Below are 16,138 nucleotides of genomic sequence, written 5' to 3' on the forward strand. Positions count from 1 at the left end.
AATTAGTTGAATGCAATAATTAACAAAGTAGCCTGAAGTAGATTGCTTTGCCTTCTCCAAGTGCATCTTATGAGAATTACTATACAGGACTTGCAGAGACTTGTGTTTTTTAATCGTGGTTTGTTGTTCTGGCATTTTGTGAATAAAGCAGCCAGGTTGGAATTATATATTTCAATTGTTTCTTCATATGCATATACTTCTACCTTCCCTAAAAGAGAAAGAATATACAATTTTTGCAAGTGAGAAGGACAAGCATAGTTCCAGAAGGGGTGGGATGGAACTCTGAGTGAAAGTGTATCCACTTTAGAGAGTGCAATGTAGTAGTTAGATTACAACAGTGTAGTAGTTAGATTCTATCCCTGACTCAGATTTAAAGGTAGAAGGAACCATTGTGATCATCTAATCTGACCACCTGCACATTGCAGGCCACAGAACCTCACCCACCCACTCCTGTAATAGACCCCTAACCTCTGGCTGAGTTGCTGAAGTCCTCAAATCATGATTTAAAGTTATAGGTAATTCACCATTTACACTAGTTAGAACCTGCAAATGACCCATGCCCCATGCTGCAGAGGAAAGTAAAAAAAAACTCAGGGTGTCTGCCAATCTGACCGGAAGAAAATTCCTTCGCGATCCCAAATATGGTGATGGTTATATCCTCAGCATGTGGGCAAGACCCACCAGCCAGAAACCTGGGAAAGAATTCACTGTAGTAACTGTAGTAACTCAGAGCTGGGGAGGTGTCCCATCACCAGTCACTGGAGATATTTGCTGCTAGCAGTCGCAGATCAGCTACATGCCATTATAGGTAGTCTCATCATACCATCCCCTCCATAAACTTATCAAGCTTAGTCTCACAGCCAGGAAGGTTTTTTGCCCTCTCACTGCTTCCTTTGGAAGGCTGTTCCAGAACTTCACTCTTCTGATGGTTACAAACCTTAGACTGCACCACTGTAAGGTGTCTCATGTAGCTGCTCTATGGCAATGGGAGAGAGCTCTCCCGCTGGCATAATTAAACAACCTCCAAGGAGCAGCGGTAGCTATTAGAATTAGAATTCCAAAGAAGTAAGTGGAATGCTGCATGTGAAGAGGCTTTTTAACTTGGAGATGGTGTCATGATTCTCACCTTGCGCAGACAGACCTGTGCTAGCTCTGCTTGAACTAGCATGCTGAAAATACTAGCATAGCTATTGTAGCATGGGCAGCAGCGAGAGGTGGCATGGACTAGCCACTCCAAGTACAATCTGCCTGCATCTCATGAGTACATACTTGGAGTGGCTGCCCATGCTACCACATCTGCACTACTGATTTTAGCACAGTAGCTCAATGAAAGCTAGCATGAGTACGTGTATTCGAGTTGGGAACTGCTCTCCCAGCTCCAAGTGTAGCTGTAGCCTTTGTGTCATAGCATCATGGGAATCAAAATGCTTTCTGCAAAGCATGAGGCCTAACAAGGTTGCAAACAAAACATGTGATGTTGAAAAGAATGAGGAGGGAAGTAGTTGGTGTTATTATCAAAGGCTCTCCAGCAGAATCATGAAACATTATCAGTCTTCTGAAATAGATAGAGTGACGGCAATGGTAAAAGGTTAGTTACTTCTCTAAGGAATGCAGGAGTCGTAAGTAGCACAGAACCACCAGCGCTGTTACCAAATAAGGGGTAATTTTGAAAATAATCTGAAGGCAAAAGGATGCAATTCTGAACAGGATGGACGGGTTATTGCTAGCAGTTTTTAATCAGAACTCCCACATTCAGATGGTGAAATTATTTGTCACTGTCACTACCTCCAAGTCACATAGAGGGCCTGCACATCCCTGAATGTATGGAGCCAGTCATCATGTTGGAATGCTTAGGCAAGATTGTAACTTTACAATCTCTCTGAGTGCGGGGTAGCACATAGGTCAGATAATCATAATTCCTCCTCCTCTGAGACTCACAGCTCCATGTCTGTTACTCACTTGCTCTAGGGAGGGAGGAGATGACTTCTCTCCTTTTCCTGAAATAATTTATTCCTTTTGCCACCCTGTATCTAGCTTGCTGCTCTGGCCAGCAAATCTGATTGGGGAATGGAATCAGAACTCCTCCTGCTCTCCCTAACATTTGCTCTCTGGAATATTAAATAAATAGACCCTGCTCTCTTCCATACAGGTGGAGTGACAAGCTCAGCAGCAAGTAAGAGAGAAAGCACTACTTCTTCATACTACCCTGCATTGCTGAGTAAGGGATGTGACAATCTAGCCCTGTGCACTGTTGGTGGAAAAAACAATTGAGTCCAGCATTTTATAGGTGTTATGCTCTCTACTTTTCCATGCTTCAGTGACCTGATGTTGGGGTTTTTTTTGTTGCACATAATAAGCAATTTTAATTATTCCTGCAATCAAATGTAATATGCTAATCATTTCAGGAATATTATTGAACACCTGCAGTGTCATTAGCTAAGATAAGTATTATGATTCCTTGCCGCTAGTGTTCTGTGCATTGCTTTGCAGAAAAGTTTGGTTTTGTTTTATTGGATTTTTGTTTACAAATTAAAACTTATGAATACAGAAAAATCTAAGCAACTGCCACCACAACTTAATGTCATTTTGGCTATTTAGGCTATTCAACCTGTATGTGGAGAAATCCATTTTGGCTTATCCCCAATTGTCTTAGTAATTACCCCTTACAATAATTATGGGGGCTGATTTAAAAAATACTCTGATTAGTCAGTTCTGTAATATCCCACTCTAGGAAAGCTCCTTTTACTTATAAGCATGATGTGTGAATGTGGCATTATTAGTGGATGTTTGTATTTCTGCTTAGTTCAGGTACAGCCCTACAGCTGTTATTCAGTAACTTAATTCAGAGTAACTTAATGAATTTACTCAGGAATTAAACTAGTGTAACTCAGAGCAAGATCTGGCCCTCATTCCTTACTCAGCCATGCTTTTCCTTGCCTGTGATTAAAACTTTGCATGAGTAAGAACTGAACAAATCAATAGTCTAATTAAAATAAAAACTTTTCAATAGCACTCTTCGTTGTAAACTAGGATTTCAGTTTCTCATTCTGTATATAGAGTAACAATGTATTGACTCACCTATAATGAAGGGTATAATTTATAACACAGTTATCCCTACAATTTTCATCACTAGAATTAGAATTTTGCACCAAATGGATATGTCCTCTCCATTTTACATTCAGAAGACATTGCCATGTTTAGTATGATCATTCTGATTAACGGTATTTATCTGAATACATCACAGTATGTGTAAATACTTAGCACCTGAAATAGGAAAATCATATTTTAGGGAATCTGTAGAATAAAAATACTTCTTCAATGAATGACTCCAGATCATTATGCAATGTGATATGTTGTGGATGAGTAGTTTTTGTCTGATAAATGGAAGGTCCAGATGTAGCATATAACTGGAGATAAATTAAGATTAAGGAATACTTAATGCCACTATGATTTTGCTGTATTAAGTTCCTTTGACAATACTGGCTTTCACTGAGTTTCTAACGTAGTGTGTTCCTATTAAATTTATCAGGCCACCTGCACGGTTTCAATTTATATAAAATTTTCTTGACAATCACACAGTTATTCAAAAGACAGTGCAAAGAAAACTATTGTTCTGATACGTGCTAGAAAAAGAGGTAACTATTTGGAGATTTCATTCATAAAATTGATGAGATAACTTCATTTCATCTGAACCCGAGAAGCTGTTCATTTTCTTTTAATCTAGTGGGTTAGGAACAAGAGGGCACACAGTAACATTTTTCTCAGCCTCAGAGGATACTGGTTAAAAAAAAGAAACTCTACAGATAACTAAATGTCCACTAGTATCAGTGGAGTGATTTTTACAACAATGGGAGCTAGAGAGGCTCATTTATTGGAGGATTGGGCCCTACAAGAATAACTTCAAATTCCTTAGGTAATCTGCAGTATCTTCCCTGAAATACCAATACCTGCTTTGCTATCTCTGATGCCCTTTCCTAGTCATCTGATAGTCCTCTTCTATTTACCACTTGCTTGATATCAGTGACAATTTGTTTTCTACAGAACGGGAAGATATTTTGCCGGCGAACAGCTTGCGATTGTCAGAACCCCAGCGTTGATCTCTTTTGCTGCCCAGAGTGTGACACAAGAGTGACCAGTCAGTGTTTAGACCAAAATGGTCATAAGGTGTATCGTAGTGGGGACAACTGGACCTACAGCTGTCAGCAGTGCCATTGTCTGGTATGGAAATAAATAGATTTTGATTACAGCAACATACTTTATATTATGACATTATTAACCCTATCTTCTCCTCCCTTCCACTATTTGACATATTAAAGTGATTTTAAAAGACTCAAAGTCACACGTCAGAAGCAAGGTCAGTCAGAATATTGGCAGACCACTTCTCAGCTCTGTGTAAATAGACCTGGACAACAAACACAAACAAATTTCACAGAAAGCTTGAAAATTTTGAAACTGTTTCCATTTTGTTGCGTGTGAAAAAAGATTGATGCTTTTCTCAATTGCAGAATTTATATTGGGATTTTTTCATTTTGAAGTTGATGGCTTTTGATGGGGTCTAAATTAGCTGTTACCGCTCAAGAAAGAGATCTTGGAGTCATTATGGATAGTTCTCTGAAAACATCTGCTCAGCGTGCAGCGGCAGTCAAAAAAGCGAACAGAATGTTAAGAACCATTAAGAAAGGGATAGATAACGAGACAGAAAATATCATAATGCCTCTCTATAAATCCATGGTATACTCACATCTTGCATACTGTGTGCTGATCTGGTTGCCCTAACTGAAAAAAGATGTATTGGAGTTTGAAAAAGTATAGAGAAGGGCAACAAAAATTATTAGGAGTATGGAACAGCTTCCATATGAGGAGCAATTAAAAAGACCAGGATTTTTCAGCTTGGAAAGGAGATGACAAAGGGGTGATATGATAGAAGTCTCTAAAATCTTGACTAGTGTGGAGAAAGTGAATAAGGAAGTATTATTTACTCCTTCACATAACACAAGAACTCGAGGTCACTGAATGAAATTAATAGGCAACAGGTTTAAAAACAAAAGAAAGAAAGAAAGCACTTCTTCACACAACACAGTCAACCCATGGAACTCTTTGCCACGAGATGACATGAAGACCAAAAGTATAACTGTGTTTAAAAAAAGAATACTTAAGTTCATGGAGGATAGTCCTTCAATGGCTATTAGATAAGATGGTCAGGGATGCAACCCTGTACTCTGGCTTACCCTAAACCTGTGGCTGCCAGAAGCTGGGCATGGACAACAGGGGATAGATTACTTGATGATTGCCCTATTCTGTTCATTCCCTCTGAAGCACCTGGCATTTGCCACAGTCAAAAGACTAGGCTAGATGGACCTTTGGTGTGACCCAGCATGGCCGTTCTTGTGTAAAATATTTCATTTTGAAAAAAATCCAACCATGTGACTGCTCTTCCCTATTAAAACTGGCAGTGCACGAATAAAACAACAAGTCCTATAAACTACCATTGAAAAACAATAAAAGAGAATACAGATGAATAGTAACCTAATGCAAAAGGAAAGGATGAAGAAAACTGGAAAAGACCACCCAAACATACAGACTAAAAACCAAAAAAAACAACAGGTTACCCTTTTCATTCCCAATTGCCATAAAAAATAAAATTTATTATTTCTCCACTTTTTTTATATTAATATAATATTTTTTTTAAAAAAAGACCATTTTTTATTTGAAACATTTGCTCTGTCCTTGGTTTAGAGAACTCAGAGTCCTCTGGGCATAATGGATTGAGTTATAACATACAAAGTTTTGTCCTGCAAACTGAATCACCAGTGCTTTGTTGGAGTACTGCAAACACTTTACTTCAGTGAGGTTTTGAGTTTACTTTCCTGATGTTTTTTTAAATGCTTCCATAAGGAAAGAAAAGGGAACAGATTTTTCAGGTACATATTTCAGTATATTTCCAAGGTATGCACAACTCAGTTGCAGTATCTTGTTTTCAGAAAGATTCCTGGTCTTAGCTAATTTCATAGATGGGTTAACAATAATTAAAAGGCCAAGAGATTTAAAGTAATGCACTAAGACAGTGGTATAGCTGAGTTTAGAGCCAATCCTTAATCAAAATAGTTTAGACGTCATGGTTTTTGTGCTAAGCAATGCCCAAATGCAGCTTTAATTGCTAGCCTACTTTATTATTTTTTTCCATTCAGTTTGTAAAAGGCATGCACAGCCCCAATGAGAATGTACATTCTGTGAAACACTGTCTATTTAGCAGACCAAATCTCTAAAGTATGTGCTCAACTTTTTTTTTTAATTTTGATTATTTAATTTTCAGTTGTGAGAGAATAGAAAAATAACTTTTGTTTTAATACTTTCTAACATTCTTTTTTCTATGGTGTTCTATAAAAAAGATTGGAGTTTAAAATCTGGTATGGCAACAGTTCTAGTGAGGGCTGCCTTTTCTTGATGTGGAAAAAAATCATCTTCATTTAACAAAGTAAGGGAATTTTTAAAAAAGTTATATATAACCGTATGCTTTGGGGACAAATCGTCATCTTGACATCTGGCTGCTCAGGTAGCACAAAGCAGCTTACAGAGTAGCTAAGGATTTCCAGCTGTAGGGGATTTCCTGAGTAATGTAAAGTAGGCATAGCTGGCTCTGCTTTTTGTTTCCCTTTCTCTCAGAGGAGGGGGGGTTATGGGGAAGGAGCAGAAGAGGGTGTTCTGAGGCAGGCCATAATTCCCTGCACTCCATCTGATGCTCTCTGACATGATGGCCCTTGAGCAGCACAAGCAGCCTGATTCAGGGATGGGTATTTTCCACCTATTGCAGGTACATAATTTAAAAACAATCTCATAACTTTGTTAAATGAAAACCAATGCCTTCACCCCAAGCAAAGACACTGACTGGAAATGTGCCCATACCAGTATTCAACCTATATCCAGTCCTGCCCTGAGGTTCCTTTCACGGGCTTGGGTTTGTCCTTTGGCTGCTCCAAGGATGGGCGGGGGCAGTTGAAAGATAGTTTCAGAACCACTCTTGCTTCCTGCCAACCTCATCTTAAATAGTGAGCAGCTTTCAGAAACAATGGCTGGAAGGCTAGCCATCAGCTGAGAGACCTTTCATGCGGCCTTAAGGATCTCTTATTTTCATACTCAGGCCTGGAGATATTTTCTTTAGCCTGCACTGGTAACGAACCTCAATTAGGCAGTTTTTGGCCGACTGTTATATGTTACAAGTATAAATGTACAATTTACTAAGGACATGGATAGATACCAGACGTTTTTGGTAATTACTGCCCGTTAGACAACTAGACATTTTTCTCTTTAAAAATAGAAAAAATATTGTAATGATGTACTATGGTTTCAGCCGAAAGCACTAAAAATATCAAGAGCTGTGAAAGTTAAGTTTGAATGTGCAAACTTCATCCTGCTCCTATGCAGCTACACACTACCACAGTATTTAAATATGTGAGCATATGCTGCCATAGGTACATCTGTATATTTATAGTTATAAAAACAAATTTTACTATTTGAGAAATATATAGTGTATAGTGTGATCGCATACTTTTAACGCCAGGCGTGCCATTTAAAGTGCTTATATGATCACACAAACGAGTGCACACCCCAGTATTTAAAAATTCCAATTGAATAATTACAGTAACCCTATCCCTGTAGCAGATTGTTTTAAAGAAAAAATACTTTGTTAAGGGATCCATTTAAGAGTGTATTTGATGTTCCTTTTGAAAGTACAAGTTCATTGATGGGGGAAAATGCCAATTGGTGGATTATGTTAGTTACTAGCTAGAACAAAGTCTTTTGTGAAATGTAACAGCAAAGGGACTGAGGAGGCATTTACCCAGAGATTGTTGGGTGCTACACCATCTTCACTTACCAGTCTCTTCCATATGTATCTTAGCTTTGGAAATCCTCATGAATTTACAGGTTTGGGATTACGTACATATAAGAAATGGTAACATTTCTTAAAGCAGCATTAGAGTACTTGTCCCAGAATACCCCAAGAGGATTTACATTATACTACAGTGATTCACTCTAAGGATCAGAGACAAATTTAAAGCCACAGTATCTGTGTACTGTCTTTTCATTACTCTAATCAAACACCACTTCAATCCATGAACTGGCTTGATTTCGAGTATAATGCATCATTAAATGTGCTTTTTTTCATTTGTTTTGATAATTGTAGTTTAATATGTAGGTACTGATTATATTAAGATATTTGGCAGCATATTTGTTACAAAAATATGAAATTTGGTAATGAGATGTTACTTCTAAAATTTAAAGATTGTAAATTAGCAAAATGCAGGTTAGTAGTAGTAGTTCAGTGCAGAGGATCTCAAAGCTTGATGCCTGGATTGTTTAGCTGGTCTACACAGAGCTGGGTGGTGACGTGATTCTGACTCCTCCTTATTTCTAGCTGTTAAACTGCTTTTAAAGAAGTTAAAAATATATTTAGAGTGGGGTTTTCAAGAGTGCCCAGCAGTGGCCCAACTGTTCATTTTGAAATCAATGGTAAAACTTACTTAGACTACAATGGGAATGTAGTTAGGCCACTGCGGAGCGCTTTTGAAAGTCCCCTCCTGCTTCTGCTAAATATTTTCCTAAATGTTACTTGTCTATGTAAGCAATTGCTGTAGCTGCCACAGGGATGTTATGTAACCATGAATGGAAGACTAGATGGCCTGCAAAGCAATAACTATATTGAAATATGGTTCATACTATGAAAAAGTATTAGTGCCTGAGTTTAAAAATAAATAAATAAATAAATAAATCACTAAACCAGGTAGTTTATCATAGAACAGAACAGATTCATAGATTCTAGGACTGGAAGGGACCTCAAGAGGTCATCGAGTCCAGGCCCCTGCACTCATGGCAGGACCAAATACTGTCTAGACCATCCCTGATAGATATTTATCTAACCTACCCTTAAATATCTCCAGAGATGGAGATTCCACAACCTCCCTAGGCAATCTATTCCAGTGTTTAACTACCCTGACAGTTAGGAACTTTTTCCTAATGTCCAACCTAAACCTCCCTTGCTGCAGTTTAAGCCCATTGCTTCGTGTTCTATCCTTAGAGGCTAAAGTGAATAAGTTTTCTCCCTCCTCCTTATGACACCCTTTTTAGATACCTGAAAACTGCTATCATGATGAGCAAGCTGCAGATTAGGTTGCTTCATTAAGAAAAAACCCAAGAAAATTATATTGTACTGTACATAGGAAACATAAGTTTCAATGTCCAATGATGTGGCATTCAGCCTAATATGATATATATCCCAAACATGAATCTATTCTAATTTGATGCAAAAAGGAGCTTTCATTATATCAGAACTTATTTTTTTCTCAGTAACTAATGATTGGAAGAAATTATTATGGGCCTTATTTCTATTTCTACAGGAAGGGGAAGTGGATTGTTGGCCTCTTTTATGCCCAAATCCAAACTGTGAGTACACCGCAATCTCAGAAGGAGAGTGTTGCCCCCACTGTGTCAGTGATCCCTGTCTGGCTGATCAGATCACTTACGATATCAGAAAAACCTGTGTAGATGGCTATGGAATCACAAGGCTCAGTGGCTCTGTATGGACAATGGCTGGATCTCCGTGTACAACTTGCAAATGCAAGGTATTATGAGTACATAGTAGTGATTTGTACTGGATCATAAATATAGAGTTGTATTCTACCCCTGGAAGGTCACATACAACTCCCATTGAAGTAAATTAGATTGAAGGGCAGAGAATGTAACCTATAATATAAAAGTTTTCAATGTATGGTATGCATAGTGTAAACAAAATGGGGTAATTCTATAGTTATTTTCTTGGAAATTTGAGCACAGATATTTATCATCATTCTGCAACTTTAAAATATTCCATCTGAAATCCCTGCAGATATATTTAATATGAATCTAGGATAGCTATTTTAAAAATTGCCAAGTTTTATGTGTATTAAAATGTATTTTACAAAATATTTATTAGAAGCTAATACAATCATAAAAATTGCACTGTATATAGAAGAGGAGGATTTTAAACCTCTTTTGCCTCTTCTCCAAGACAAACATTGAGAACATGACCATATAAGGAATCATTCAGACAAACTCAGAGGTGATATGTAGGAAGGAATAATTTACATGTTAGTTTCACAGGTGTAAATAACTACACATGGTATAAGATGGTAGCAAATTGGGCCCTTAGTCTGTAGGTTACATTAACTTAGAGTCCCTTACATCTCTTCTCTGTTCATTAGCACTTCTTAATTTCCTCACAGTTATAAGTCGGGGTCGGGGGGAAGGAACATTCTTACAGTAAAAACAGAAAATACTGAAAATCACATAGAAAAGTCTATTTTCATGAGATTTCCAGTCTAATTTTGAAATGTAAGAAGCTTTGCGTAATCATCAGAGCAGAACAGTAAGGTTCTGCCTTCATTATATGCAATACAGTGAAAAATCAATGTGGAATGATACTGTTTCTAAACACTATAAAGCTAGATCAATGCTCATGGGAGTCTTTCCATTGATTTCAGTGTGGTTTGGATCAGGCCCTTATATGAGTGGGGAACTGAGGGAATATGCTGTATTTGTAATCAGTATGTTGCAAACAGGCATAATCATTAGATAAATCACACCCATTTGGGATTCTGAAACTAAAATCTTGGTCCAAAAATCTATCATTTGAATGGAAAGAGAGCTTGCTTAATTCTCTGTGTAGGTCATAGAATCATGGGACTAGAAGGGACATCGAGAGGTTGTCTCGTCCAGTCCCGTGCACTTGTAGCAGGACTAAGTATTAAGTAATAAGATAACCCACTAAAAGGCAGCATCACACATACATAAACTAGGGAAAGCAAATTATAGAATTTTCATCTAGAACACATTTCCATTAAGTGATTGAAAAACTGGTTGAAAGACCATACTCAAAGAGTAGTTATCAATGAGTCACTGTCAAACTGGGAGTGTGTATATACTGCGGAGTTCTGCAGGGGTCTGTCTTGGGTCTGGTACTCTTGAATATTTTCATGACTCAGATAATGGAATGGAGTATATGCTCATACAATTTGCAGATGAAACCAAACTGACAGGCATTTCTAGCACTTTAGAGAACAGGATTAGAATTCAGAATGACCTTGGAAAAACTGGAGAGTTGGTCTGAAATCAGCAAGATGAAATTCATTAAAGAGAAGTACACTTAGGAAGAAAAAAATCAAATGCATAACTACAAAATGGGGAATACCTGGCAGACAGCATTACTGTAGAATAGGATCTGGATGGTATAGAGGATAATATATTGAATATGAGTCAACAATGTGATGCCATTGCAAATATCATTCTGGGGTGTATTAACAGTGGTGTTGTATATAAGACACAGAAGGTAATTGTCCCCACCATTCACCAATGGTGAGGTCTCAGCTGGAATACTGTGTCCAGTTATGGATGCCTCCTTTTAAGAAAGATGTGAACAAATTGCAGAGAGTCCAAAGGAGAACAACAAAAATGACAAAAGGTTTAAAAAAAACTGGGCATGTTTAAGTCTTGAGAAAGGGGGAACCTGATAAGTCTTCAGATAGTTGAGTGCTGTTATAAAAAGGATCAGTTCTTCTCCGTGTCCACTGAAGGAAGAGCAAGCAGTAATGGGCTTAATTTGTAGCAAGGGAGATTTAGGTTAGATATTAGAAAAAGCTTTCTAGCTATAAGGATAGTTAAGCACTAGGGTAGGCTTACCAAGGGAGGTTGTGGAATCTCTGTTGGGGATTTTCTAAGGTTAATTGGAGGTTTCTAAGAACAGGTTAGACAAACCTGGCAGGGATGGGTTGCGTTTGCTTGGTCCTGCCTCAACACATGGGGCTGGATTAGATGACCTCTCAAGGACCATTCTACCCCTATGTTTCTATGATAAACACAATTAAACAAACACTGTTGAAAAATGCAGGCCTAACCTCATATTCAGCAACATGTACAAGATTTCCTACAACGTGTGCCTCTTAGTCCAGAGTAAACCAGAGATTGCTTAAGTCTATTCTACAAAGAAAAGTTATATTGGCACAGCTACGATGAACAGGGGTGCAGGCCCTGAGAGGAAGTTTAGGGGCTGGGGTATGTGAGGAGGGGTGTAGTCTCTGGGAGGGGGATGTGGTGATTACCTAAAGCTCCAAGGCAGGGTGGGCCGGGGGCCTCCACGTGCTGCTGCCCCCGCAACTTCCCAAGGGAGAGACCCAGCCCTAAAATTGCTGGAGCCCCACGGACCACATTGGGGAGGTTCTTGGGCTGCAGATGGCCCATGGGCCAGGAGTTTGAGACCCCTGCTGTAGAAGGAGGTGTAGTCTTCCTTCTAGGCTTTACTTCTCCATGATTAGCTTTCCTGCCCCCTTTTGGTGGCATTTCTCCTGAGGTTCTGTGATGGGTTTAAATGATGCTTTTCTATCAGTAAGATTCCTGGGCATTTGACTAGATGTCGGAGACTAAGCTGTATGGCTGGTGGAGTTAAGCTTGGTATGGCATGGGAATTGCTATCACAGTTTTCTTCAGCAAATTGAGAGTCTGCACTACAGGCATATGTTCAAACAGGTGGAAGTCTCTTTGTTCAACAGATCTTAGCAGAGCTTATTTTTGACCGATAATTTGGGAGAAAATAGCAAAATAAAAGATCAACTATTTTATTTTTTTCAGGTATTCTCTGCCAGTTTAATATTGTTGGGGTTTTTTTTAGAATATAGGTTATGCTCATGAAAGGGGACTGGATGGCTCCAGGCATTTGTAATGAGAACTATTGAGCCTTTCACACATATGTTTCTGTTTTAAGCACAATTCAGGTCAGATGTGATGCAGAGTTATTACAATCTGACCAATGGGAAATGAGTTGGCGATTTCAGTCAAGTATATAGTGCAGAAAGATGGCCACATCATAAGAAAAATCACCACACCTGTTTCCTTTGAGAAAAGGCCATAGCCTGAATGGGCATGGCAACCATACTAACTGCTATAGGGGTCAAAATCACACAAAATCTCTGTCCTGCGAATATCTATAGAATATCCATCCCCACATCTTATAAGCCCCATGTTTTTTTTAACATTGTTCTGTGTGCGTAAGTAACACTGATTTGTTTGTTGTACAGAATGGGAATGTCTGCTGTTCTGTGGATTTAGACTGTCTTCACAATAACTGAAGCATTAAGATTGGACTCTTCTCTGTGAGGAAAACTGACGCAGTTAACATCTAAAATAAAGTTGTAAGAGTTGGTGTTTTATACAACAGACAATTCCAAAGTCTCCACCTGAGGACGATGTTTGGGAGTTGCCTTTGGGACCTACCACAATGCTATCCTTGTCTGGGTGACTTTACAGTACAAAGCATATAAGTCTATGGTTGTTAAAAAAGTTTTCAGTGTTGTAAATTATTCACTTTTCCTGTCACATCATTTACAAATACCTTTAAATTATTTCATGGGTAAACTAATGATGTAATTTTGGTTTAATTTGTGTATTGACAACATGATTGAAGCTCAGATTATTTTACTTTGAATCTAGATTCTACAACTAAGGCTGCCTGTTGTGATTTTGTCCCATAATACTGCATACTTAGTTCTAAGGTCTCTGTCAGATGTATTTATGAAAATATGTATGTATGTACAGTCAAATTGCATAATACTTATATTTCATAGCTGTCACACATTGTAAAACATTCCAAAGTACATTTGACTTATACAGGCTGAAAGTAATCAAACCTAAGTTTACCTTAAAAAAATGCATTTTCTTTTCCAAACATATGAACTAGTAGCAGAATTCCTGGATTGAGCAGTAAAGCACATATCCAGGAAACAATGCCCCTTACTGAGAGGTTTAGAAGAGTGGTCGAGTTTGCAAGTGACACTACAAATACTGGATGTTGGTGACATTCATCTGGATTGTGAAGCAATCAAAGAGCTTGAAACTTGTATATTTAGAATGGGGTGGGCACGTTTATACTGCAGTTGAACATGCACTGCTGGTCTGTGGGGCTTAGGCTACTGGGCTATAAAATTGCCATGTAGACATTTGGGCTCGGGCTTGAACCTGAGCTGGAGTACCCTCCCCACCTTATGGGATCCCAGAGCTCAAGCTCCAGCCCAAGCCTGAACATCTACACTGTAGTTTTGCAGCCTGAGTCAACTGACACAGCCAGCCATGGATGTTTAATTGCTGTGTAGAGTTACCTAGTTCCAACAGTGGAGATGAGTTCACCATCTCTCCCGGTGTACTTTCTTTCCTATACTGAAACCTGCCATTCATAACAGGCTGAACCATTGTAGAGATGACAAGAAATGGTGTAAATGACAATTACATTTAGCCTGAATTTCAGCGTACATTGCAGCATGCAAGCGCTGGGAGATTGGTGGCATTCTATGCTACAATTTTCATTACATGTAACATATTCAAGAAGCAATCTGGCCCCTTTTTGTACTCTTCTGATGGTCAAAAGAACCTAATCTATTAAGTTAACCATGCATAAAATGCTTTTTAAAACACCAAACCTAGGCAGAAATCCTAATTAAAACTCTAACAAAAGGTTTGATTTTTGGATGTCATCAAAGGAAGATGTAACTCTTTCTTTGTTTTCATGAGGCTAGAAAGTTTATAGTACTACCCCTATCTATTTCAAATCTGATGGCGTATACACCTTAAATGCCACATTTTTGATGTGCTGTTGTACTCTGTTCTGCTTATTTGTATGGTGTTCTTTGCCTCCCCAACCCCCTTTTCTTTAATTAACTGAACAGCAGGTATTTGGAAAAAGATTGCAGATATAAGCGTAGTGGCTGTACTTTGGAAAAATATACACTTGTGAGTTTTTCATAGCTTTATCCAGGAAATGTGAAATTGATTTATAAGACTGGTGTGTGACTGTATATAATGGAAGAATATTAGAATATTCTTTTAAATAGTGTACTTTCATGTTTCTCCTAAGGGGGTTTTGCAAAATGCTATAAAAATTACTTGCAATCATTTAGCTATTTTTAGTGCACTATTCATTATTAGCATTGATAATTTACTTAGAAGGTTTGCTGATGACTGGGATCAAGCCTAAACATACAGTCATTATTTTCTTTAAATGTCCAGTCACTTTCAGTTTCCCATGTGTTGATTACATTTGCATTGTTTTAATGATTGTATTATAAGGGAAAGAGTTGTGTTTTATATGATACTCAAAGGATGTTTGTAAATCATACTGTCAGTTCATTTTGTAAATCACATTGTAAACCCAAGGGTAATTCAATTGGAGGAGACAGTCAGTGGGCTGACATACAAAAGGGAATGATTTAAAACTTGTGGGCCTCTAAATAAACTCTTATGTACAGATTGCCTTTCCTTAATCTTATTAGCAATATTGTAAAACCCAAGTTTATTACAAACATTTTTCCTTTCCCAAATTCATTAGCAGAGTAGTTAGTTATTGCTATGGCTACAAACGATTGTTTGAGATTTAGCAACAGAGCTCTAGGAAATACTTCCAGTCACCCTCAGACCAAGCGCTGTGTTCTAGGTCCAGTCCATTTGTAAACCTCACCACCTGATGCTCTGTGGATGCATCTGGAGAGTCTGAAAATCAGCAAATCTCTCTTCTCTCAAAGACCCCTTATTTCCTCTGATGCCTTCCAACAGTCCTCCGACTTTCCAGGCATACGGCAGAGTCCAGCTGAGGGAACCTGAACCCTCAGAGGTCAGTTAACAAGCCTGCAGGATTCAGTACCAAGGGATTTGTATAGCCCTGTTTAGCAAACACTATCTCCTGCATTTTCAAGATTGAATTGTTTAGCTCTAGGCAGAGAATGGATACTAGGGTTCTCTTATTTATAATGACTATGATGAATAATTCCTTGGGGCGAAAGTGTTAACAGGGACACCAGAATTATGTGAACATAGAAAACCTAGAGCGAGAAATATTCATCTAAAACAATAGTGAAGGACAATTTAGTTCACTGTTTCATTGTCAAAAGAATGTTGTTAAAATATTACAGAATCTTAAAGTCTGGGAAGACATTTTTCACCTAAAAGCCTATTGAGACAATGAAAACTCTTCAGAGACCAGTCTCTGTATTTTCTGAATTTCTCTTCTTCATTTGGAGCATAGTCCTGCTAACAATGGGAGTTTTGATGCTGACTTCACTTGGAGCAC

The 16,138-nt window shown here is 38.3% G+C and overlaps 1 protein-coding gene across 2 annotated transcripts in view; it reads left to right on the plus strand.

Moving 5' to 3' along the window:
• Positions 1-15,319, plus strand: part of NELL1 (neural EGFL like 1) — a 454,792-nt gene extending 439,473 nt beyond the window's left edge. For both annotated transcript variants that reach the window (XM_030560164.1, XM_030560165.1), the window contains 3 exons: positions 4,042-4,218; positions 9,393-9,617; positions 13,101-15,319. In XM_030560164.1, the coding sequence (XP_030416024.1) occupies positions 4,042-4,218; positions 9,393-9,617; positions 13,101-13,151 (453 nt within the window). In that variant the 3' untranslated portion in view covers positions 13,152-15,319. The remainder of the gene's footprint in view (positions 1-4,041; positions 4,219-9,392; positions 9,618-13,100) is intronic.
• The last annotated feature ends 819 nt before the right edge of the window (positions 15,320-16,138 follow it).

The sequence above is a fragment of the Gopherus evgoodei genome, chromosome 4 (assembly GCF_007399415.2).
Source record: "Gopherus evgoodei ecotype Sinaloan lineage chromosome 4, rGopEvg1_v1.p, whole genome shotgun sequence".
Classification (NCBI taxonomy): Eukaryota; Metazoa; Chordata; order Testudines; family Testudinidae; genus Gopherus; species Gopherus evgoodei.